The sequence below is a fragment of the Aspergillus welwitschiae genome (genome assembly GCF_003344945.1).
Source record: "Aspergillus welwitschiae strain CBS 139.54b unplaced genomic scaffold BDQ94scaffold_4, whole genome shotgun sequence".
Lineage (NCBI taxonomy): Eukaryota > Fungi > Ascomycota > Eurotiomycetes > Eurotiales > Aspergillaceae > Aspergillus > Aspergillus welwitschiae.
Window position 1 is genome coordinate 709,173 of NW_020798698.1, and position 14,777 is coordinate 723,949.

Consider the following 14,777-nt stretch of genomic DNA (forward strand, 5'->3'; position numbering starts at 1 on the left):
CGCCCAGCAAGGCTTAGCAAAGCTGACCTTATAAGGAAAGAAAATGGCCCCCAGGATTACTAGTGAACATTATCAGTAGCCGAATCAACAATTCAAGCAAGCAAAAACAGTGCGGGGAGGAGATCAAAGGAATACGACTATATTAGGAAGATATAGTTATCAGGCAATGCTACTTTAGTCAGTCCCATACCCAGGCCCAGCTGCCAGTATTGGCCAACGGTAGTACTGCTACGTATCAAACCTAAAGAGAATCAATCACCATTTTTCTAACCTAGATTACTCCACTAAAAACGACCTTGAAGGCTTTCTGAAAGGCCCTCTGTGCCGTGTTAGAAATGCTATTGAGGTTCTTCGGTTCTTTCTAGGCACGCTACAACTAATTCGAAAGAAAATCATACTCACCGAGAACTCCAGAAGCTATCGAAATGATTAGTCTAGATTATGGGATCTATTAAAAGATCATTCATCTGTCACGACGTCGCAGATTTGTATTTCGCGAGAGGTTTTGAGCACTACAGTATGAGGGGATGGGGGATACTCACCAATATGGGTAATTTAAGCAAATATAACAAAAGTCAACATGAGCTTCAAACCTCTGACTATGAGAAGGTGCAGCTTCTTCGTGAAATATGCCAATGCATACTAAAGTCACCTGAGCTTGCTTGGATGCACAATCATTGTGTACTGCTCCAATCAGTAGTATGTGTCCGGTTCTTTCTACTATATCCATACCTTAACCAAACCAAGAGAAACAACTCACGGTTGTGATACTATACTGCAGTATGCTTGACATAAACTCCACCAGCACTCTTGAACTCATTCTAATAAAAGCTTTACGCAAACCATTTTACCCACACGCACAGACTTATACCGCAATAGAAGAGGCGGAGCAAAGTACCACTATGGTCCGGGGAAGAAGAATATAGTGATTAGTGAGATAGATCAGCTCCACTCGAAAGAGAGAGTGTGGATCCATATATCAAAGGGCTCACAAGCTGCGATGGCGGAGAATATCCGTCGGTCTCCTTCGGCTTCGCTGTGGACAAAGATAAGTATTACCATGGTTCATTACATCGTTGCCTGGCTCGCTTCCCCAGAGAAATGACCCTTCGCTTTTCCCCAAACCTCTTTCCAATAGAAGTGATTACGGTATTTTACTACTTCTGATCAGCCAAGGCTTATGACTTGAAGTTCTTTGCAAAATCGTGTTGATACTACCGAATGACTTGACCCACGTATTTTATATAGTGCGAGGCAGCGAAATAGTATCTTTGGATTTTTAAAGATCAACGTCGAAATCGCTAACAATAATATAAGATATCAAAGGTAGGTACTACTCTGGCACAAGACAGGTTAGTTTTAATTTTCATTTTCTTTCCTTATTCTAGTTGTCTTATTTTATCAGCCTTTCTTTTTCCTATCGCAAAATCCAAGGACTTGCATACTACTGAAAGAAATGGATAATGCAACTACTGCCTAGCACTGTGGCATATAGCAGAACTACATGGGCGCCGCTGCATGAACTAATGCCCAAGTAAAGTTATATCCATGGAATAACATATTTAAGCGAAGGACCAGTAGATATTCGAATCCCAGAATTGTTTTTCTGAAGCAGTTGTCCAAATGTCTTGGCAACCGAGTACAAAGGAGCAAGGGGCGCACAATAAGATTCAATGCTATCAAGTCGCACAACTCAGATGGATCAAAGTTTCGCTTGTTCTTTCTGGTCCTTTCGTTCATCTGACAACTAAATAATACCAGAGCCTCACTGCTGGTATTGAACAGCTCACCCTTTCTCGGTGAGAGAGTTTCTGGAATGATGCGTCATCCAATGTGGTTGACACGTGGTTCATCCCCTACGTGCGACATTGCAGGACCTGCAGATTGACAGATCGAGGTGACAATGGACACAGCATTTGAGCATTGGGGCTGTGCATCGAGCTGAAACTAAGTCCGTCGTTTGCTTTTCTTCTCTCAATTAGTACTTTGTAAACATGTGCGAGAATTACCAGTGAGTATTCTGTGTAGGGTCCCAATCACATGACCATAAGTATTTCCCGATCGGCGTCAGGTGACTGGAAGAAGAAGAAGAGGCATCCATGCAAACCTAGCAAACAGCCCGCCTCACCAGCTGAAGACTACTTACTATCTTTAAGGTAGTAATACCGAATCGGCAAAAGTGTGGTACGGGTACCTCTCCTTGTTGAATGTCGGGTACCGTGGGTGGGATGGTTTGGGGCACCGCCCGACTGGTTTAGCAGTGAGCGTGGTGGTGGTGGTGATCATCGGGCAGGTCACACCCTCGCAACTTAAAATGGGTGTCGCTACGCGTGTGCGGGAGGGCTTACTTAGTTCTCTCCAGTAGTTGGTTAGGTTGCTTTGTACTTTGTGGACATCTGAATAACCTTCAATGTGCTTGTCTGGTTCCAAGGGAAGCTAGCTGATGACAGACCCCTAGCCCGGTAGATCGTGACTTGTCCCATGTCCCTATTCCGATATGGCGTCCTCTCTGGAGGATATGTATGGATGGAGAGTGTGGTGTCAAGCAAACAATCAATTAATGCCAGATCCCAAGATCGGCTCCCCCCTCCCAATCGGCCAGCATTGCCATTACGTATCCGATCAATTAATGCTTCAGACACCATTTGTTTTGGCTCTGCTGCCCACAATAATTCTGGGAATTATTTGCCGTTAGCCTTGGAGGGGACCTTACCGTCCTGGTGCAGACACAGCTGCGACTTACGAGTGAGTAGACTTAGCAGGGACAAAGAGGAAGACAGAGCCAGAGCCAGGCATAACTCGAGGGGGGAAATCTGAGACTTGAGACAGACTATCTACTTGTTAGACGGTCGGTGCTGACCGGAGGGGAACCTGAGGCGAACGGTGCCCCGAATAATTTAATTCCCCTGCCGGGGTGGTGGGCTCCTTTTCTTTAGTGAGTTCCTTTCTGGTGGCTCCCCTCGTTCCTCACAATTACTGCTAACAGCCTAACTCACTCCGGGTACCCCAAGATTAGTAGTGAGTGAGTAGTGAGTTAGTGAGGTAGTTAGGCTAGTTAGTTGTTATTCTGGTTAGGGTGACTGACTCTCGTCCATCCGTCCCTCTCTTCCCTCTCCCTCCCTCCCTCTCTTTCCCCCGCCCAACGAACGAGTCGCCCTCGTCTCGTTGACCAACAACAACAACATCAACAACTGGCACTCGCTGCCTTGAATCACTCCCTCATTTTTCCCCTTCCCCTCTCCCCTTCCACCACTTCAACCCCCCTTCCAATTGCCCTTGCCCTTTTTTTCCTTGTGTCTACTTCCCCTTCGGACTTACCAACTTCTTACTTTGCTTTTCTCTTCTTTCCCTACTTACCCTTCCTTTCGCATTGAACCCTGGTCCTTCCTTTTCTTCTACCACGTCATTTCACTCTTAATAATCCCTACTTATCTTTTCTTGATCTTATCTATTGATTGTATAGTGTGGACGCTTCATTGCATCCGCCTGTACCCGTAATTTCCTGGATCCTTCCCTCCGTCCTTTGGTTCTTATTCTGCGCCCGCTTCTCGGCGACTCCCTTGTTTCGCCCGCACGCCGCTGCCTCGTCCCGAAGGCGCACATCTGGTCGCACACGCACAAGGTTACTCTGCGTTTGCTAGACAGGTACGCGTTTGTTGTTCGAAGCTTCCTTGGGAGCAGGTTTTCAGTCCCTTGCTCCAAAGTCTTTTCGTCACAAGCGAGGCGTAACCGCCACCCTTCGGCTCCCGGTATCGTATTCCGCCGATACCAAGTGTTTTTGTTGTCTTCTTCGGTCGGCAATCGACGCGGCCACCGCAGCGAATCATCAGCCAGCAACGCGCATCCCCTGTTGTTTGACGGTCGCGAACTCTTCCAGCCCCGAGGTGTTGCGAAGATCGGGTCGCAGGTCGGCTCACCGAATCGCCATTCGCATTGAAGAGGAACTAAGATTAAGCAAGCAGGCCGGCAACGAGATCGTCGCATAACCGGAGGATGACCGAAAATTAAAACGAGGAAACGAGAAAACGAAGCGACGAGTGTGCGGGCTATTGACGTTGGCTGTACCCTCACCCTACGGGATTAGGCACAGCCTGCTGTTCGATCAGCCGCAAGAGTGGCCGTCTCTTCAGGCCGCAACACCAACGCTCCTATCGATGGTGGACGACGGACAACTGGCAACATGTCGACAATCGAAGACCCTTTCGTTTCCGCCTCCCAGGAGGGCGCCGTTCCTCGCGAGTCGCACCGGTACTCGTCCTTTGACACCCAGCTATACAGTCTAGATGCATCCTCCCCGGCGCAGGCAAAACGAGCCCTCGAGGCGCATCTGGCGGAGACAGAGCGTCGGCTCGAGGAGGCGAGCAAGCTCGGTACTGCTCTCATTGAGCAGCAGAAGGAGCTCGAGGAGAAGTTGAAGGAAGTCGAACAGCAGCAGGAGGCGGGCCAGATTGGGCCCGATCTTCGTCAAAAGCTCGCGGACTTGGAGAAAGAGTACAATGAAATCGGCCGGGAAACTGCGCGGGCATTCCTTGCTCCAAAACGCATGGCGGGTGGCGAGGATAGCCACTTGGGTACCCCGTACGAGCAAAAGGTAGGCCGAGGTTATTGTATTAACCGCTAAGCATGCGCAGGTTGCTAATTATCCTTCACAGTCACCAATCAGTCCCGCCCTGTTCGCTGGGCAAGCAACAAATTCTCCAAGTAAAGTGAGCGTACCGTCTCGCAAACAGCGAAACCAATCTTCGACCCGCGTCCATGACATCGAGTTCGCGACCGAGATTTCGACCTCCCTCCTGGCTCAAGTTCGCCAGTTACAAGCGTTGCTTGCTGAGCGCGAGGAGGCTTTGAAGATCCTCAACCTGGAAAAGTCAAGGCTTGAGTTGGAGGCAGAGGGTTACACCCAGCGTATCCGTGCACTGGACGAGAGCGAAGAGCGCTACAAGGACGAGAACTGGGCGTTGGAGACAAAAACCCATGAGTTGATGGCGGCAGTTAAGGAGGCAGCCGATCGAGAGAGTAGACTCAACAGCAACCTGGGCCTACTAGCCTCCGAGAAGGGCTCCGTCGAACGAGAGCTTGAGGACTTGAAGCAAGTCAATGCGAAATTGATCGAGGATCATACGGCTGCGCAAAAAGCCAACGATTCCGAGATACATCTCCTGCGAAGGAACCTCAACGCTGGAGATGCCGAGAAGCTTGCTCTTCAGAAGAAAGTCGAGGAGCTGAATTTGCAGAACGAAGAACTCGCGAGAGCCGTGGCAATGCGCATTCGTCAACACGAAGCAGAATCCACTCGCGAGGTTTCCCGTGGCCATGAATCGGATGATCAAGACCAATCCACGCCGGAGAACTCCCCTCCCCCGTCGCCCAACAAGTTCACTCCTCGACACAACCATCTGGAAACCGAGACGTTGCGGAGTTCACTGGGTCATGCCCATCGGATGATCCAGAATCTCAAAAGCACTATCCATCGCGAGAAGACCGAAAAGATTGATCTCAAGCGTATGCTGCAAGAAGCTCGTGACGAGATAGAACAGCGTCGTCGCGAAGCTGCTGCCCCAACTAATCCGTCAAGCAAGCGCCAGAAGACCAAGGCTGAGGCCGCCAGAAAAGCTCCTCGGCCCGATTTGTTGGGTGCTGGACGGAAGAGGGCAGAAATCGAGATCCAGGATTCGGACTGGGAAGACAATGCTACCGAAGCCAGCCCGTCTCACAAGCCTTCCATGAAGTTGCACCAAGGTCGTGTAGGAGGACAATCGTCTGACGAACCTAGCGATGCGTACCAGACTGCTACCGAGGCTGACGACACTTTTGAGACGGCCAACGAACGAGAAACCGCGACCGAAAGCGAAGCTTTCCAGACCGGAATTGAAAGCATGGCTGACGATAGCACTGATACCGATGAGCTCACGGAAACCGAGGAGCGGCTGCAACGGACACCGCGCGGACGTGTGTCATCCTTGACACTGACGAAGGCCCGCGATAGGACCTCCTACCAGAGTACTGCGTCTACCTCAGGCGATGAAGACGAGGATTACGACGATGGCTTCCCGTCGCCTAGCCAAATGTCCTCGCCTAGATATCGGCTCAGGAAGAAGAGGAGCGTCATGAGAAAGATTCGTCCTTCAGGAGAAGCCCCGATGGCTTCCAATAGCCGACCATCAAGTGCGCGAGAGTCCCCTGCGACGAGCTTCACCCAAGGCTTGCCATCCTCTGAAGGTCAGAGTCTGTTTATGGAGCTTGCGGAACTAGACGGAGAGGAAGATGAGGGTGCCTTTGGCCCCTCTATGCGATTCGCTACTGGCTCGCAGGCCTCCACCCCGCGCATGCTTCCTACCCCCGACTCTAGACGACCCTCGGAGGCTATACTCGACGCGGTCCCCAAGCCTGTGATGGTTGATTCTGGCGTGATGACTGACCCTTGGGTCCCCACAACTGTAGCAACAACTAGCCTCCAGGATACGAACGATGAGGCAGCTCGTGGTTTGCCTACAACACCCACGAAGACAGTCATGTCTGATGCCAGCACCGCAACCGAGGTAGAGGTACCGCCGCAATTGGCACACGCGGGGACACAATGGACTCCCATCGAGACGGAAGTGATGGAGGAACAGACAGTTGTAAACGCTGAAGGTGTCAGACCGAACGGCCATCCAATGCCTGTTATGGAAACGGATGTTTCGGCAGTTTCTTTCCAAGAGACTGTTCCTGTGGCACCAAGGTTACCCGAATTCAGCACCTCATATGCTGTTGGGGTTACTACCGAGCCCGTTGCGTTTGCTGTTCCCGAACCGCCGGAAGTTACACTGTCATCTATTTGCTCAGAGTTGACTGAACCCGCTGATGCAAAACTTCCTGAGCCCGAGCCTGTATACGTGGCTGATATGACCGTCTCAGCGATTGAGTTCCAGTCTACACTGCCCGTCGCGCCAGCTCTTCCAGAGCCAGCGGCGCCAGTTCTGTTGTCCGAGCACGGCACCAATACCGAGATGCCCGAGGTGTCTGTGTCATCTATACTGTCGCAGCACACGGAACCTGTTGAAGCCCTTCTGGAGCCCGAGGCGCCAATCCCCGAAGCCGCGGTAGCATACGTGGAGCAAGCAGAATGCCCGGAGATTGCGCTATCTTCCATTGTTGCTCAGCAGACACAGCCGGCAGCGGCTATTCCAGAACCGAGGGAAATCACCCCTGTAGTCGCCGTGGAGGAGCAAATGGTACCCAAGGTTGAGCTTGTGGTTTCTTCTATTTCTTCTCAACAGACAGAGCCTGTTGATGCCGTTGCACCCCAGCCAGCGCTCCCTAGCCTTGCCATCTCTTCTACGGCCTTCCAATGCACCGAGCCTATTCCAGCACAGGTGCCTGAACTGCCAGTCCCTCTGGTGTCACAGGTGTCACTGTCCAGTGTCAGCTCCGTGGAAACCCTGCCCGTCAAATCCACTCCCCCGCCACCTGCAATTCCCGTGCTCAACTTCCCCGACGAGAATGTGGCTCCCGAGTCCAACGAAAAGGCGCTTAATAGCAGCTCAATAATGGAACCGCCTTCGCTCGTGGTTTCAGAAGATACTATCGACGATAGTACAGTCAACAGTGCTGCCAACATCAAGTTGGATGACTCGCTCCCCTTGAGTGCCATTTCCGGGAACGCTGTCCCACGTCACGCCCGGAAGCATTCGTCCTCCAGCCGAGCAGACCAGGGTGCCCAGACGATTCTGTCGTCGAAGCAAATCGATCAGATTCTGATGGATCGTATTGTCGCGCGGCCATTGTCTCCTCCAGACAGCGACAAGGCCAAGGAACAGAACTCCTCTCCCTTTGCCACTCCGAAGGCAAGGACTCGCCCGACTCACCAACCCTCCGCAACGTCTCTCCCGTCCCACAAGAGGCCTGGAAGTGCCGTTAGCCAGACTTCTAGTATCCAGAGCCATCCTCCTTTGCCCATGGATCATAGGGAAGCCATCATGGCAGCCGAGAAGAGATCGTTGGATCAACGCCCCTCTTCTCCAAGCTTGATGGGCCCGCCTCTTGCCCCGGCGTCTGCCTACAGGACGAACGTAGCTCAGCGTCCACGGACTCCCAATGACTCCAACCTTCAGGTTGGAACCGCAACAACAACGTCACGGATGAAGATGAGGCGCGAGAGCCATGTGTCGCGGAGATCGTCAGTGTCATCCTTCGCTTCTGAGATTGAAGAACGGTTCAACGGGCATCCGAACCCAGCTCTTGGCCCTCAAGGTTATGCTGCTGGTACAGATCCACGAATGATTCAGGCAATCACACAGACTATGATTGGAGAGTTCTTGTGGAAATACACCCGCAAGACCGTGTCCGGGGAAATCTCCAACTCGAGGCATCGTCGGTACTTCTGGCTCCACCCGTACACCCGTACGTTGTACTGGAGCGAGCAAGATCCGCAAAGTGCTGGCAAGAGCGAGCTCCGCACAAAGAGTGTTCTGATTGAGGCTGTCAGAGTTGTTCCAGATGACAATCCTTACCCCCCCGGCCTTCACTGCAAGAGTCTTGAAGTAGTTAGCCCGGGCCGCCGAATCAGGTTCACTGCGACTACTAGTCAGAGACACGAGACTTGGTTCAATGCTCTCTCATATCTGTTGTTGCGCAACTCGACGGAAAACGGTGAGGAGCAAGAGGGTGATGCTTCGTTGGAAGACATCGATGAGTTTAACCCCGGATTCCGCTCACGGTCGCGTCAGACCTCCCGGCTGTCATTCTCGTCTTCTCGGAGTCGTACCAGCCGGAATTGGCCTAAGCAACGTGCAGGGTCCATCCTGTCAACTCGTCGGGCGGCTACCCCTGGTCGTAGTTCCCCGGCATTGAGTACGCCGTCTCATTACTCGGACCAGAGACACGGCTCTTCCTCCCGTCTTAGTACAATTCTGAACACCACAATCAAGGGTTCTTTCGGTCGAAAGGGTCCTAACTATGCTACCTCGAGCATGCATGAAGGAAGCCTTCATACACATGATAGCGAGGAGGATCTGCGGCAGATGATGGAAAGGCAGGATGATCGGCTTGAGAATGTGCGAGCCTGCTGCGACGGTATGTTCTTTGATCCCTATTGCTCAGATTCGGTAGTCCCACCACCATCATGGCAACCAGCTGATGAACTTCAAACAGGCAAACATGATGTCGGCGCGCTGTCGAGGACCAGCAAATACAGCCCCCGTGTCAACCGAATTCACTCCCATCATTGAGACCGTCATCGAGAAGAATCTACTGAGCCGTGGCCTCTAGGCCTACCGGGCAATTTTTCCTCTACCCTCTTCCCATGGTGTTAAACACTTGCATGAGCCTCTTTTGCATTATCATTATAGTTATATTTTGGCACCTCATCATGTTCATTTGGTGTTTATGAGCGCAGAATCAGCTTCTGGATCAGCTTAGCCGCGAGTTTGCATACCCCTGATGGGCACATTCCTCACTACCGCCACTTTCTATACTCTAGTTCTTTTTAATCCCTGGGGCTTGACCTCATCTCCCCTCTCCCGTGCCCCAATCGTTTCTATTGTCATTCATTTGCGAGCTGTTTCGCACGAAACCATCCATATGTTTCCTTTGTTGATTACTCAATTGTGAGCATAACAATACCTTGTGAACTTGGGCCACTCATTACACACTTGGCTTGATTGCCAACTGCCAAATTTTTCATTCTTTTTCTCTACAATCTTTTTCTTCTCTATACTAACAAGATACTGTGCATTTACCTGTGCTGGATTGCACTTGTGTACGATCGAAGCTGTATTTCCCTTTTCTTTGAGCTCAAATTGGTTGCGATCTGTGATGGCGGGTTTTACTTTTTGTCTGACCAATTGCATCCATCCGGTTAGCTTCGCATGGCCAAAGTGATTGGTTACTATCCATGTCGGTTTCTTGCGTGTCTCTTTACTTTGGGAAAATGATCTAGGTTAACCACCCTTGTTGCACTGAGATAATTGAAGATCGTGTGAGATTAAGGGAATCCGCTAGCCATTCGTAGACGAATAGATGCTATGCCACGAGTAGATTTATAGTCAAAAGACCTGCAAAGAAAGTAAATTCGAATGATGAGAAAAAGTCTAGCCTTATCATGTACCAAATAATGCCAGCATAGTAGCTTACCAACATCCTTCGGAAGTCATGGACATCATCCATCATCACTTCAATTCTCAAATTTCTTCTCAACTATAACTATCTAAGGGTATCATATCATATAATAAAGACCATGAAATATTTACCACCAGTAAGAAAACGAACGATTTAAGACTAACAAGTCTTAGTCGGCTTCGCCCGCCCAGCCGGCCAATAGTCAAACAGATACTGAGCTTCCCATGTCCACGGGCCACCGGTCTCTGATTCATCTTCATGGTTGTTGGCATTGTCAGCTGTATCCGTCCTGCTCAGAGGGCTGTTACCGCTCTCTGAAGCTCGGCGACGGTGATTATGATGTTGTTGCGGGGGAATATGACAATTGTCGTCGTCGTCGTTGTTGTTCAAGGTCGTGGTCGTGTTCATGTTGAAGCGGTTAAAGGCAGTAGGGTCGGAGTGGGATTTTTGAAGGGAGGTTCTGCGCTCTATTCCGGATTTTAAGGGTGGAGCTGCCCTTGGTGTAGTTGTTGTAGGAATGGTGATGGTATTGTGTTGCTGATGCGGAGGGGGTGAAGGTGGAGGGTTATCATCATCATCTGATACTACTATGGGATCGTAATTGTCGTTTCTGGTATGAGATGATGGTCAGTTTGGTTTTGTTCGTCCTTTGGGGTTCCGGCATATACTGACTCTGGCTGTGGCTGCGGCTGTGGCTGCGGCTGTGGCTGTTGTTGGGGTTCTTGTTGTTGTTGCTGTTGGGCTAGGATGGTGTGGTACATGAGTTTCTTGCGGGAGGGCTTGGTTTTGCTTGGGAGGCGGAGGATGTTGGCTGGGGGGTCGTTGTTCTTTGGTGGTTCTGGTTCTGGGACTGGTTCTGGGCTCGGATCTTGGGGTTGTTCTTGGGGTTTGGGAGGAGGAGGATTGGGAGCGGTTTGCTTTCGCTGGGGTTTATTGTTGGACCGGTCTGTGGGTTTGAGATGGGAGACGGTAGAAGTTGTAGTGTGGTTCTTTGGGTCGCTTGTCCTTGAGGATACAATGAAAGATGTCTCTGTCCGTCTCTTTGATATCTCCGGTCCTGGTGCTGCTGGCTCTGGTCCGGTCAAATCGATGCTCGCTGGTTCACGCCGACGGGCGACCTTCTCCGATGGGGTCTCCGTCTTTTTGCGTTTCGCAGGATAATCCACCTGCTCGTTCTCTTTCCCATTCACCGGCAATGTATAGTTTTGTCTGGTACCCGTCTGAGGCGAGCCTGCGCGCTGTGTTGGGGTCTTCTTGATACCCAGGAGATCGTTCAGTGACCGGGTCGGTTTCTGCTGGGAGGAAAGAGAAGGTCGTGCGGGAGTAGAGGAATTATAGACGACAGCTGTAGGAGTTGGCGTCCCTCCTGGTCGCTGAGACGGCGAGCCTTGGCCTTTCCTTTTGTTACTATACAACCCCGACAGGTCTGTCTCCGTCTTCTCCACCGGTTCGCAAACTTCAATCAGGGCCCCGTTATCCAGCTCCAGTTCGTCGCCGTCTTGAATCCCTTCGTCCTGTCGCCAGTGGTGGTCGCCCACAAAGTTACCGGCGACATCGTATACCATGACGCGTTTGTTGAAGGTGTGGTATCGGAGGAAGCCATCTTGCCAGCGCTTGGCTTTGCGTCTCATGTCGTAGGTGTAGAGGCAGCGGAAGCGGATCACAGGTGCGGTGTTTTGGGTCGCAGGGACGTTCATGCTCGGGGTGCTTCGTGGGGTGGCCATTTTGGTATGGACGGGGAATGGTCGAGACAGAAACAGGGCCCTTGATCGGTGGCCCTGTGTCTGATCACCATCTAATGAGGGAGGGATGGAATGAGTCGTGAGATTGTTTGATCGATGCGCGGGGAAGAAGTTGTGATACTGGCGGAACGAACCGCGGACGGGGATATCTGCCTCAGGCAAGTACTGTGTTGGAGCATGGCTACGTTTTAGTCAATCTGCATTATTGATTGTTTGACGTGCATGTCAGCGAATGCATTCATGACCGACAAGTTCCCAGTTTCATCAATAATTTCCATTTCGCTGCAAAAGGGGTCTGCCTTGGCGGTACCACTTGGTTTACTGGAGACAATTGCGCAATCCATCCCAGGAGGTGTCCTTAATTACGAGGACCGCGCGGCACAAGCTATAGGTAGCATGTTAAGGAGGTTGTCGGGGATAGTAGTCACTATACTACATCTCATACAGAGACAGATCAGAATTTCCAAATACAAAGTAGCAATATCTGGCATATCCTTAGCGTCAGCGTAGTGCATCGACTAGCAGAGCTGGTCCGTTCCCTGGAAATCAACCAGGGAAATCCATCCATTTGATCCTGATCGACAAGGCACTTTCCCACCCCAGAAGAAAGACATTATTCGCGACAAAAATAGCGTTGCGTCAGCCCATCCAGCCAGAAGGCTGAAACACGCTTGAGACCCTCTTTTTTCCCTTTTGCTGGGGAAGCAGCAACAGCAGCAAAGTAGCAAAGTAGCAGCGGCCCCTCTGGGGGGCTGCGTCATGCGCGGCTGGCTTAGTTCTCACGGGCAAAATGAGTCCTTTTCGAGCAATGCCACGATTCCCTCTTCATTCCCTCTCGCTTGCTTGCTTGCTTGCTCTCTCTCTCTCTCCTGCCTCGAAACTCCCTTTCGATCCCTTTTTCTCGTTCCCTGAATCTCCCTCCCTCTTCGCCAATGACCGTCTCTCCATCTTAATTCCAAATTCCCCGCCTGTCTGTCCCAATCTCCGCATTTCTCCCTTCCTCCCCATTCCCCCTCCCTCCACTGAGGGGCTCTCAATTGGCACGCCATGCAGTCCATGCAAAGGCAGTTTGGCCGACTCATGAAAAGGTCGGCCGATGACAGCCAGGTGGCAATTCTCCTCAAGGATTTTGAAGAAGCAGACAAAATCTTGGGACGAGTAAGTATTTCTATATGTATATCTTTTTCTTTTCCCATCCACCATGCTTTAGCGTGCACTTCCCTGCGGGGTGTGATTTGTTGATATCCTTCCGTATCTTGAACTGACAGCAACTCTTCCGCATTCCGACAGATCATCGATTCCACCAGCGCATGGCGCGATGCTTGGTCGTCCCTCTTGACGCACCAAAATCGAATGCTGAGCGAATTCGAAGGTCTATATGCTCCCATTCTCGGTTCCTCCGACTCTTCTGCGCCACAGCCTGCCCCAACTCCAGAGGCCACCTTGGCTCGGACCAACAAGCTCCGCGAGCATTATGAAGACCTTCGAAAGGATCTACTGGGGGACCTGGCTGCCATAGATGATCGCATGATCCGACCAGCGTCGCAAGCTAGGGAATTCATAAGCCCAGTCAAGAAGACCATCAAAAAGCGAGATGATCGAAAGGTGCGCATTTTCTCGCACGGGGACCTATAGTAAACCCGTTCCTGGCCTCCCGCTCAGGAACCCGCCCATCAATGCAACCATCTCATGCTAATTCTATTCCCATTCTAGTTGGACTTCGAGCGCTACCAAGGGCGCGTAGACAGCTATGCCAAAAAGACAAAGCGATCAGACCGGGACAACGCAGCTCTTGCCAAGGCAGAGAGTGACCTTGCCAAAGCAACCGAGGTACGAGCCCATTATTCCGGGCACAATTACCATCAGTCCATCTCTGTTTCGTTTCTAACGATCGCAGGACTACCACGCAGCGGATGACCACTTGCGAGAATGTCTACCACCTTTGATTGCCGCCGCATTCTCGCTGCTCCCTCGTCTGCTCGCCACGCAGATTGAGATCCAAAACACCATGCTAGCCAACTACTATACCGTAGTACACAACTACTGCCAGGAGGCGCAATTCCCATCGCCTGCCCCCCCAATGGAGCAAGTCATCCAGGAATGGGAACGCGACCACCTCCCCGTCCAGCAAGAAGTGGAGGCATTCGGCTGCATCGTCAACGGCAAAACCGTGAAAATGTCCCAGGTCCCCGAGGAATCCCGAACCTCCCGCATCACCAGCCGTCTCCCAGCAATCAACGGATCCTCATTCTCCCGTCGCCCTTCAAACAGCGAAACTCCTCCACCCAAGCCGCCACGGCCCACTTCACCTTCTGCCGCAGCTACAGCTACAGCTACAGCTTTCAGCAGCAAAAAGCTCCCCCCACCACCCAAACCATCCTTCGACACCAAACCATCCCCAGTCTTCGAAACGAAACCTCGATTAGTCTCTTCAGCTTCTAACAACAACCTCACCATCCCCTCCAACTACCATCTCTCCCCGCAACCATCCTCTTCCCCAGGCACGGAGTCCTACTACTCAGCAACCGAGCACGCCCGCACTCCATCCCCGGGCCCCTCATCCTCCGTCGCGGCCCGCGCCGACTATTTCAGCCGAATCCAGCCTTCAGCAACACCAGCCAGCGCCATCAGAGCAACCTCCCCCGGCGTCAGTGCCCTAGTAGCCGGAAAGAAGAAGCCCCCGCCGCCACCCCCACCGCGGGCTAACTCGAGCACTGCGCTCTACGTGACGGCCCTGTATGACTTCGGAGGTCAAAGCGCGGGGGATTTGGCTTTCCGGGAGGGAGATCGGATCCGTGTCCTGAAGAAGACGGATAGTACGGATGATTGGTGGGAGGGGGAGTTGCGTGGGGTGAAGGGGAGCTTTCCGGCTAATTATGTGGAGTAATTATTGTGATGTCAAAGTATATAGCTGGGAGGAAGTGTTGTGTTGGTAAG

At 51.7% G+C, this 14,777-nt stretch overlaps 5 protein-coding genes across 5 annotated transcripts; 2 read left to right on the forward strand and 3 right to left on the reverse strand.

Annotated features, from left to right (window-relative positions):
• Positions 1 to 2,958: 2,958 nt before the first annotated feature.
• BDQ94DRAFT_90736 (uncharacterized protein) lies at positions 2,959 to 4,022 on the reverse strand. The gene has a single exon (XM_026776819.1). It carries the CDS (start codon positions 3,982 to 3,984, stop codon positions 3,445 to 3,447), a length of 540 nt encoding a protein of 179 aa, XP_026630556.1. The 5' UTR covers positions 3,985 to 4,022; the 3' UTR covers positions 2,959 to 3,444.
• Positions 4,023 to 4,180: 158 nt separating this feature from the next.
• On the forward strand, positions 4,181 to 9,209 carry BDQ94DRAFT_157067 (putative nuclear migration protein (ApsA); the record flags this gene model as incomplete). The annotated part of the gene is made up of 3 exons (XM_026768695.1): positions 4,181 to 4,591; positions 4,653 to 9,054; positions 9,133 to 9,209. 3 exons carry the CDS (start codon positions 4,181 to 4,183, stop codon positions 9,207 to 9,209), a joined length of 4,890 nt encoding a protein of 1,629 aa, XP_026630557.1.
• A 1,048-nt stretch (positions 9,210 to 10,257) lies between these two features.
• BDQ94DRAFT_166726 (DNA helicase ZGRF1-like domain-containing protein) lies at positions 10,258 to 11,822 on the reverse strand (the record flags this gene model as incomplete). The annotated part of the gene is made up of 2 exons (XM_026770616.1): positions 10,258 to 10,708; positions 10,771 to 11,822. 2 exons carry the CDS (start codon positions 11,820 to 11,822, stop codon positions 10,258 to 10,260), a joined length of 1,503 nt encoding a protein of 500 aa, XP_026630558.1.
• A 501-nt stretch (positions 11,823 to 12,323) lies between these two features.
• On the reverse strand, positions 12,324 to 12,662 carry BDQ94DRAFT_90743 (uncharacterized protein). Its single transcript, XM_026776820.1, has one exon. The coding sequence runs from the start codon at positions 12,599 to 12,601 to the stop codon at positions 12,359 to 12,361; it is 243 nt and encodes an 80-aa protein (XP_026630559.1). The 5' UTR covers positions 12,602 to 12,662; the 3' UTR covers positions 12,324 to 12,358.
• Positions 12,663 to 12,887: 225 nt separating this feature from the next.
• Positions 12,888 to 14,727, forward strand: BDQ94DRAFT_166727 (BAR and SH3 domain-containing protein; the record flags this gene model as incomplete). Its single annotated transcript, XM_026770617.1, has 4 exons — positions 12,888 to 12,998; positions 13,131 to 13,445; positions 13,554 to 13,670; positions 13,738 to 14,727. 4 exons carry the CDS (start codon positions 12,888 to 12,890, stop codon positions 14,725 to 14,727), a joined length of 1,533 nt encoding a protein of 510 aa, XP_026630560.1.
• Between the last annotated feature and the right edge of the window lie 50 nt (positions 14,728 to 14,777).

Bases quoted from the DNA above. Each gene is read 5' to 3' on its own strand.
- BDQ94DRAFT_90736 (XM_026776819.1), bottom strand. From the start codon at position 3,984: ATGCGACGATCTCGTTGCCGGCCTGCTTGCTTAATCTTAGTTCCTCTT.
- BDQ94DRAFT_90743 (XM_026776820.1), bottom strand. From the start codon at position 12,601: ATGACGCAGCCCCCCAGAGGGGCCGCTGCTACTTTGCTACTTTGCTGC.